Genomic DNA, 10,343 nt, shown 5'->3' with positions numbered 1-10,343 from the left:
GAAAAGGAATGTAAACCCGAGATATACCCGACAGCACTAAAACCGTCGAATTTGAATGACAAAGTCGCGAATTTGGCCGGGAAATCCTATAGTACTTGGAGCAATCTTGGTGGCGTCGTATGCACTGTTCCTGCTTTTAGGCCTCTATGGGTGCCATCGACTTAGAAAGCTGGAAAGGATGACGGTTAGTGACTCGAGTGAACAGCCTACTTCAAAGGGAACAGGTTCTCCTGAAGCAGCATCAGCGTACCCGAATCTCACCTCACCTTCTAGGAAGTCCACAGAGACCCTTGGAAAGGAAGCTCATAGTGAACTGATATACATGGACTTGGAGGTACCAGAAAACATCATTGGAGGAGACCAGGTTTACACAAATCTGTCGTTTACGAAGGGCAATGATCAGGAAGGTCCCAGTCCCAAGTATGAAGCTCCCATGAAGCCGCCCGTTGGTCGCAAGCCTAAGTCTGGGAGGCTTGGATCTCCAGATAGAATTGACCCCTCACCCTTGACCCAACATGACCCCATATATAATGAATGTGACTGATTATAATAATGATTATTGAAGGTGAATTAGGAGGACTCAGTGTGATCGCAAAGACTTTCGAGAAATCTACCGAAGGCACTCTCCGATACCGTGTCCGTCTGCGAAGATTACAACCATGTATTACGTACTCCTAATACGAGTATAACAAGGTATTGAAATTAACGGTTCTAAGACACCACCCCCTGGACATCCACCCCCGGATAACTACCCCCCAGTCATCTACCCCTTTGGACAACTACCCTCTAGGGCGACTACCCCGGGACAATTACCCCCCCCCCCCCGGACAACTACTCCAGACAACTACCCCTACGACAACTACCCCCTACGACAACTACCCCAGGACAACTACCCCCTACGATCGACAACCATCATCTAGGACAAACACCCCCGGACAACCATCCTAGGGGTTGGTTGACTAGGGTGGTTATCCTGGTGGATGTCTAGGGGGTAGGTGTCTGGATACGGAAATCGTCCTTGAGCTGGTTTACCGAAAGTCTTAGCGATCATGTTTTCCAGAAATAATAGCCGGACCCGTTACAAAAGGCTCTATCGCGGGACAATTTCCACGCAGAATCGGGATACAATACGAATCTCCAAAATGGCTTGACATTCAAACAAGGTTTCCCGAGAGGAACTCGTTTCTTTATAGGATTGATATGATTTTCCACCGAGGTTTACTTCTGTCCAGGAACAGAGCCAGGTGACATGGGAAACTATCTACCCAGAATATTACCTCTTCCTTCTCGGTACATAGTCGTAATAATCAAAGATGGTCTTCATGTATGATAATATCTTTTAGCATGATGACTAGAAAAAGAAAATAATGTGGTCAATTCCTATTTCAAACTAGTCCAGAATATGACCGGTTCTTTATTCCCTACACGTGATTCAACCCGCCGAAGATGGCGTTATCAACGAACTCTTACGTTCCCCAGCCCAATGCACGGAACTGTAAAATACGTAATTTACAGTTCTGTGGCAGTAGCACTATGGCCCAGCCTAAGAAAAACGCAATAGTTCGGCTGGCAGTAGGGGAAGGTGGCATTACGCTGTATGATGGGCTGGAGATCAAAATGAAATCGGGCAGATTCTGGACTACTTTCAAACATGCTCTCTAGATCATAATACTGTTCATAGTGTTAGTCCTTCGGCGTCTTGTAATATCCCCCATCCCCTTTGACTATCCAGGATACCTTTTGTTCATCATAGAAATGTATTTTTACGCTAACATAGATCACTTGATATGATAGGAGTGCGTTGTAAAACGGAAATTTCGTTTTTTCATAATGTATATATTGTAGGTAAGTTTTCACAACAATCAATTTCATCAGTTCTTTGTAGTCGCAAAATTTTAGTTAATGGTAAAATTTAAAAATGTGCACGATATGAGCGGGTGGGGAGGTTAAACAAAATAAATATTTGAACAGATATCGATAGATGATAATTATGATCACGCACAGTCATAAATAAAGGTAGGAGGCCACTTTTTTTTTTTTTTTTTTTTTTTTTTTTTTTTTTTGGGGGGGGGGGGGGGGGGTCTCGAAAGTTGAAAAAATTGACATTTTGCTCCGTAGGGGGGGGGGGGTAAGGTCACTTTTTTAGGTCAACCATTGGCATTTTTTTTTTTTTTTTTAATCCGCAAAGGGGGGGGGGAGGGGGGTTTGCTCAGAAAAACACACATACAAAAAAAGGGGGGTACCCCCCCCCCCCCCACAACCCCGCCCCCTGCGTACGCGCCTGGTTAGAAGTATAATTTTCGAATGTGTTAAAATTAAAAATTGTCGAATTGTTTCTACACAATTAATAGAAAACGTGATAGTCTATGTAAGCCTAAACTTTGTTTCATTTGTAGCCTGATTATCATATGGGCTGGTAATTGTTTTAATGTTTGCACATAGTATGCACAACGTAATTTCATATTATATATTACATATTATGTAAGATTTTTATTTATAGAATTCGTGAATTTCCCATGGCACTTTTGCAATAAATTGAACACAACGCCAAGTTCCTTGTTTTGCTTCCGATGTATGTGTTTCCTGGCTTTTGAACCCATGTGGGGTGTATGGAGGAAGACAGTGGGAGGGTGAGTGTAAGGTGGGGATGGCAAATGTGTGGGTAGGATGGAGTAGGCCTAACGCCCGCTACTCCACCCCCCCCCCCTTCCCACCCCCAGGTACTGTGGGAGATATTGTAAGCGAGGGAAATGGATTGGTGTGAGTGTGCTTTGAGTCTATTTTAGGGTAGATTAATGAAGGAAAAAAATATATTCCAAAACTTCCCTTCTCTGATCTGCCCTCCCCCCCCCCTCTCCCTCTCTCTCCCTCTATCTCTCTCTCTCTCTCTCTCTCTCTCTCTCTTTCTCTTTGTATTTCGATCACACATCCCCTTTAATAGGACTTACAAAGTTGCAAATTTAAAAAACACGATTCGTTTTGTAAAAGATTATACTGCATTCCACGTGCTTTTCAAGGAAAAACTAAACTATATTTAGATGCATGCATCTGATAGCATGCAAGGTTGATATGAACATTTCTTCAAAAACTTAAAGACTGTTACGATGTTTAACATACATTTAAATGTAAGTAGTACGATCTCCTAGGCTCCCTCTTTTCTCTCCCTCTCTTTCTCTCTCTCTCTCTCTCTCTCTCTCTATCTCTCTCCCTTTTTCTCTTCACTTCATTTTCCTTTTAATAAGACTTTCATAAAATGCACTTTAAAACACAATCTGTTTTGAAAGAGATTAACCTCCCCTTCTGGTGCTTTTAAAGGGAAAACTAGGCTTATTTAGATGCGTGCATGTGACACCTTGAAGTTTAAGTTTCTTCAGAAACTTAAAGATTTTTACGATTTATAACATACATGATAGGTAGTTAGATCCTATAGCTCTCTCTCTCTCTCTCCTCTCTCTCTCCCTTCTCTCTCTCTCTCTCTCTCTCTCACCCTCTTTTCCCCTCTCTCCTCTTTCTATCCCTCTTCACAATCTTTCAATCTCTTCCTCTCCGTATCTCTCCTTTTTTCTTCTTTCCCTATCTCTCTCTCCCTTTTCTACCGATTGCATCTGATTTCACATATCTAAATTCCTAATTTATTTAAAAACACAGGAATGGGGTTAATTAACAATCAAAGAAACCAGACTTTCAAATTAAACCCCCCCCCCCCCGGAATGATATCAAAGATACTATGTTCCTTTTGCAGCCAACCTCAAATTCTGTAGAACTTTGCAGGAATTATGAATATGTCATGTATATCCCATCTGTGAAATTTAAACGTTAGCAGTGTTCTTATATTCAAATTATGCAAGAAAACCCGTTTACTTGCTAGAATTCACTGTCAGACACTATTGTCAGTATTGAGTGACTGGCTGGCTTTTTCTTCTTCTTTGGTAATAACATATTTAAAATGAGCTGTAAAGGATTTGTCTACTACAATAACCCACTTTTTGTAATGGCCAAAATTAAACTGATTGAATCTTTGCGCATCATAAAACGTACAACCATGCGGTACAATGGTCTGCAAATCAAGACTATTACTTATTGGCTCTATAGCTCCTAAGTCGATTTGACAACTAATAGTCGTTGTTTTCCCACTTAAAAAACATTTTCAAGCCCCATTCTTTTAAGGGGAGTTCTAATAGGCCATTTTCGTAATGTAACCAAATTTAATGCATAAGTCTTTGTGAAGTCCCTCAATACAAATTATTTCATTCACCTGGTAAGAATAATAGTATTTCAATAGACAGAATGCAAACTGCATATATCAAGTGTTGCTAGGTAGGTCAAGCCATAATGTTTGTCCAACCTGGCAACAACTAATGTATGCAGTTTGAATTATGTCTATTGAAATACTATTATTCTTACCAGGTGAATGAAATAATTTGTATTGAGGCACTTCACAAAGACTTATGCATTACATTTGGTTACATTACGAAAATGGCCTATTGAGTATTATCTTTCAAATGCCATTGGAATTTAACCTTTTCATTTTTTGGCCTGCGCAAGGGACAAGTACCTTTAAGGACGGCATTTGTTCCCTCTTGAAACGCCGAACATACCGCGGTGTGTACAGGTGAATAATGGCGTCTTATTTTGTTTACAAGCGACAGACTCCTTTATTTTTGTATCGCTGCATTTGTCATCAAAATAAAACCATGCGCGGGGTTTACAGAGTAAGGCAATAGATTATACATTTAGTGTGACGGTAGTGAAGTAAGAGAAAGAACTCAAGAGAAGATGAAAACACAGGCACTGAAATTGTATGAGATGTCATGGGACATCGTCTGCTTGTGCAAATCATGTCCGTACTGTGATCTCACACATCTCAGCAACATTCGAAGAGCTCTTCAGGTGCTATGCCGGGGCTGTATTTAAGCGTTTTGTAATTTATAATAATCAGTTCTTCGAATGTTTCCAAACATTGAATTTTGATCACCTTGTCGAATCAAAGTTTCAACTTTGCGATAATGAAAATAAAGTTAGTTTTTAAATTCAATGAATATCTACTTTAAGTAGTATGTATGGATTCTTCGACCCTAAGATGGATGTTTCACGATTGATGGCTCTTTTAAAGGTATTGGCGGCCATCCTTGACGTCATTTTGAAAAGGAGAAAAAAATCGGGGGTTCAATTTTCTTAGATAGTTAGTTTGTGTTCCTGGTGTCAAACACTACCGTAAACAGTTGTAAAACCTTTTGTTGCAATATTTGGGCCGAACCCCATATTGACCCGAGCACTTGTTGTTGTAAATCTACTAGGGCTCTGTGTTTTGATATTTTTTTAATGAGTCTGTTTGTGCAGACTACAATGCAATGCCAAAGTTTATTTCCTCATATTTGTTTTTAGAGTGTCGAGCATGCGCAGTGCTACCTGTAAGTAATTTCCCATTCCTCTAGAATATTGTAAAGCGTTGAACTCGATTGAAGAAATAAAGACTAAAATACATTTAGTCCATTCTTACCTTCACATCCTTGCTTTGATGGGCTGATAAAAATCGAACTCGTCCTTTCGGTAGATGTCTTATAATTCTTTCTTTCATTTTAAATCGGTCATTCGGCATCTGATCTGATCTGATCTGGATTTTGATGAGGATGAGGATGAAGGCCTTGGTGTTTTATCCCGTGGTGATGATAATCGCCCTGAACATGGGAGGTAAGTCTTAATGAGAGTCTTGGTTATGAAATTATGTCAGCTATCAGTCCTATACGTGAGCTGATTGGGTTTGATTTGATTTATCATACAGGCACATTTTATTTTATTACAGGAGTTCTATAATCGAAGTCAGATTTAGTAACGAGCAATACAACTACTTTTAACTGTTGATTTCTTTTTTAGTTAGACTTGATTCCTCAATATTAGGTATAATGTAAGGTTAAAGCCTGTTGGTTGATTAAAACTATTATTTATCGAATTAACGATCAAAAATACATTTCATTTTATTTCGTTTATTTCCATTTCCAACAAAATAAATAAAGTACATGGGATTGTATTGTACATAGTAAAACAATGAAACTTAACAATATATTTGTAATTGGTCCACATGCAGTGTACAACAGGCATATCAAACAGGTTGGTCATGGAGAGGACTGCTAAAAAACTGGGCTTGTAGATTGCAGCCCCCTAACAAATGCAGTTCTCTTAACAAATGCTTTTGTTTATCACAGATGTTAATGTAAATATAAATGAAAGTGCGTCACATTAAATAAACACTACGTACCCATTTTATGAATGTTTCAGTCCCTAGCAATTTTGGCACGTTACTTCATGATCTCTAAACGATCGACCTGCTTATAAAGTAGACAATGATTTGATTTGTCTAGAAAAATAGAATTACTTACCTTCATACCATCTACACTGTTGGTCATAATGGTGGAATATTTTTTTGTTACCCCAATTTATGGGATGATTTTGACAATGATTTATTCCTAATAGATCTAGATAATGGTATGCATTCTCAGATTGTATTGAATAATAATTTGCGAGTGTTTATTTTTCGTGACTGCTAAAGCATGTGTGTGCTACTATGCTAATCAACTAGGGAACCTACGTCATTAAGTCATAACTGAGAGTAATGAGGATTAATGCCTCACAAAAGGGCACTAATACAGTGTGTCCCGAAAAAAACTATACACTTTTGAAATGGCTGCCGAATAAAAAATATATGATTCTAGGGAAAAAAGTTGTATATGTATGGAAAGCCCATAAACTCAACTTTCATATGACACCAACAAGGTTGAAAATAATTCATGCTTGGGTGAGCACTGCTCACTTTTGTAAAGGGTATGAAAATTAGGTTGCGCAGGAATTAGCCTTCCAATTTGTGAGAGGTAAATCCTTTGGAGCTTACAACATTGAGGGTGATATGATAAATTCATGATTTGCTGAGTGAATTCCATGGTTTATTAAACCAAACTTTTATGCACGGAACAGGAATTTCATTTTTCTATTGTAGCATTGTAACTTTCCCTGGTAGACTCAGTGGTGTGTTCATGAGAGTCAGGATGGGTGATGGTACATGTTGTAATTTCCATGTTACAAACTGTTATTTTTTACATTTGTGACTTTGAATAAAAACCTTCACCCCACATTTCAGTTACCATTTACCTGAAGAATAAGTAGCCGACATCTTGGACATTCCTTTTTTCAACAAACCGTATTTGAATATTCGATTTACATTATCCCTACCTGGGTATTGAATAAATCAATGGGATGTTCAACTAATCTTACAATAATTGAAATGTGGGGTGAAGGTTTTTATTCAAAGTCACAGATGTAAGAGAATAACAGTTTGTAACATGGAAATTACAACATGTACCATCACCCCATCCTGACTCACATGAACACACCACTGAGTCTAACAGGGAAGTTACAGTGCTACAATAAAAATGCAATTCCTGTTCACTCATGCATAAAATGTTAATCCCATAAACCAAACATTTCACTCAGCAAACCCAAACTCATCACAATTGATCATAAATTGGTCATATCATCCTCAATTCCGTAAGCTCCAAAGGATTTACCTCTCACACATTGGAAGGCTAATTCCTGCGCAACCTAATTTTCATACCCTTTACAAAAGTGAGCAGTGCTCACCCGAGCATGAATTATTTTCGCAACTTTTGGTGTCATATGAAAGTTGAGTATATGAGCTTTCCATACATATATAACTTTTCCCATATAATCATATATTTGTTATTCGGCAGCCATTTCAAAAGTGTATAGTTTTTTTCGGGACACACTGTATAGCTGATCGACACGGTTTTTATTATGGGGCCTCACAGTTACGAGGCCATTGCTTAGTCACTGAATCATGACTGTACGCAGCGGGGGCTAGGGTACGTCGCCGCCCCTTCAAATACAAATTTAAAAAATGCAATAAATTATCAATAATTTATTGTATTTTCGCCCGGTTCTCAACATTAAAAATTCCTCTGTAGGGCAATGCATTATGGGTCAAGGCATGCCCACATAGAGGATTTTTTTGTTTTTTGTATTTGTAGAGGCGGCGACGTACTCTAGCCCCCGCTGCGTACAGTCACGATTCAGTGGCTAAGCAATGGCCTAGTTACTGTGAGTCCCCAGGATCAAAACCGTGTCGCTATGCTTTATTAGTGCCCTTTTATGAGGCATTATTGCTCATTACTGTCAGTTATGACTTAAGGACGTAGGTCCCCTAGTAGATTAGCATATTAACATACACATGCTTTAGCAGTCATGCAAAACAAACACTCACAAATCATTATTCAATACAATCTGAGAATGTATACTATTATCTAGATCTAGTAGGAATAAATCATTATTAAAATCTTTCCGTAAATCGGGGCAAAAAAAATATTCCACTATTATGACCAACAGTGTATATTTTGTCCTTTAACCGTATGTTAACTGGGGGGGGGGGGGGGTTCAATTAGACCCCCCCCCCCCCCCCCCGTAGTAATTTCGCGACTACTTCGAAACTTTTTTCTTTCGAGTCTTACGCATCTTTTAAAACAATTTATTCGAAAATCGGACGTATAGTTATAAAGTCACGTGACCTTTTGTCTTTGCATGTCAGCCCGAAAATCGCTCATTTTTGTGATTTGTGTACAAAACATATTGAAATATCATTTTCCCTATGAAGAGATAAAACATTGCTTATTAGTCTTGTTTAAAGTTTAGGTGTTTGTTATGGGGTCAAAATAGTTGAATTGTAGTTAGAAATGAAATAAAACAACAAAAACAATAAAATACATAAGTTAAAAAAACAAATAAATACATAATAAATTATCAAAATAAGAGATAACATACGGAATAACCTTGCTCTTCCAATTGTTTGTGTTGTGTTATAATTCCAAATGGTCTAAATAATATATGTAGTGAAAAAGAATGCTTAAATATGAATAATATATGATTTATGGGTAAAAATGTGAATTTTATGACCTTATTTGCACTAATTACCATAAATATGCAAAGTAGTGAATTTTTCAAAAAATTGAAATTACCATAGTATCCTATACACTTCACTTGACATGATTGCAAATTTTCGCGGTTTAGAGTCCTTGAAACTGAAAGTACATCTATGATGGTTAGTTTCATTTCGGATATTGCTACTTCCGATATTGAGTTCCTTGATTTACTCAGATAACTTCAAACATAAAATGTTCAACAATGTTGGCTATAAATCGGACACGCTCACGGAAATATTTCTTTAATCCCTTTTCGGCAAAATTAAATCTTGACTCATGAATGAAAGATAGCAATAATTTTCACTTTGTATCGAAAATTACTTTTTCCAATGTATGAGAAGTAGTAGTAGTTGTTGTAGTAGTAGTAGTAGTAGTAGTAGTAGTAGTAGTAGTAGTCCTAGTAGTAGTAATGTGTGACTGTAGTTGAGGTCGCTGACAAAAAAGAGATAATTTAGATTAACATGGAATCAGTTTTTATTCTAACATCGATTCCTCAATTCAGTGTAGACTGTAATCCAAACATACAGTGAAAGGGTCACTCATAAGCTTAGGCGCTAGAAGTTGGGGGGGGGGGGGGGGGGAGGGGGGGGCAGGAAGTGCTGGCCCCCACTTTTTTTGTGGGGGCAAAACGCATTTTTGCCCAACCTCCCCCCCCCCCCCCCACAAAAAAAAAAAAAAGCATTAAAGGAGTAAAGATGGTTCGTATTTTGTAACCAAAAAGAACGTAAGAAGAATAAAACCTGTATTGAATCATACATTCTTTTCAAAGAAGGGAAGGTTAACTGGAATAACATTTCCTAAACATTCCTGTATTTATCAATGGAGGTTTCTATAAAAGCGATATGCGCATATCGTGGAAGTATTGTGAGATGATCGGAAAGCGTGTGTGTTTTTATTACATATGGAAACGTTTGCTTGTATTTTGTCTCATAAAAGAAGTTGATCACAAACTGACTCCCACACGGTGTTGAGTGCTCAGGGGTCACGGGCCCCTGGCTTCACCGGGCAGGTAGTTCCATGATGCGAATGGGTAAATTAGCTACTACAAAATGAGGGGACACATTACATTGTACAATAGGGACACACATTGTTTTTATTGTGCAGAACATACTCTTTTATTAACTTACTTATTGCATGAAACTATAAAACCAAAATGCATTTTGTATTCTAACAATTGGAGTACAAAGAATAATAACAGGTGAATGAAATGCATATACACCACAAACACCTGGGGAGGAAGCATTCATAAATTTGAATACATATAGTTGATAAACGACTCCGATGAAACTATGCAACCAAAATGAAATTTGCGTTCTGGCAATTGGAGTCCAAAGAATGATAGTAGGTGAATAACATGCT

At 38.1% G+C, this 10,343-nt stretch overlaps 1 protein-coding gene across 1 annotated transcript in view; it reads left to right on the top strand.

The window, feature by feature from the left end:
- Window positions 1-552: 552 nt before the first annotated feature.
- The window catches only part of LOC105437082 (deleted in malignant brain tumors 1 protein-like), a 40,435-nt gene continuing 30,644 nt past the window's right edge, over window positions 553-10,343 (top strand). Inside the window, exon 1 of the mRNA XM_030978858.1 lies at window positions 553-661. Within this exon, the coding sequence (XP_030834718.1) occupies window positions 553-661 (109 nt within the window). The remainder of the gene's footprint in view (window positions 662-10,343) is intronic.

Source organism: Strongylocentrotus purpuratus, unplaced genomic scaffold (genome assembly GCF_000002235.5).
Source record: "Strongylocentrotus purpuratus isolate Spur 01 unplaced genomic scaffold, Spur_5.0 spur5_scaffold_1, whole genome shotgun sequence".
Taxonomy (NCBI): domain Eukaryota; kingdom Metazoa; phylum Echinodermata; class Echinoidea; order Camarodonta; family Strongylocentrotidae; genus Strongylocentrotus; species Strongylocentrotus purpuratus.
This window is presented reverse-complemented; position numbering and strand designations above follow the sequence as displayed.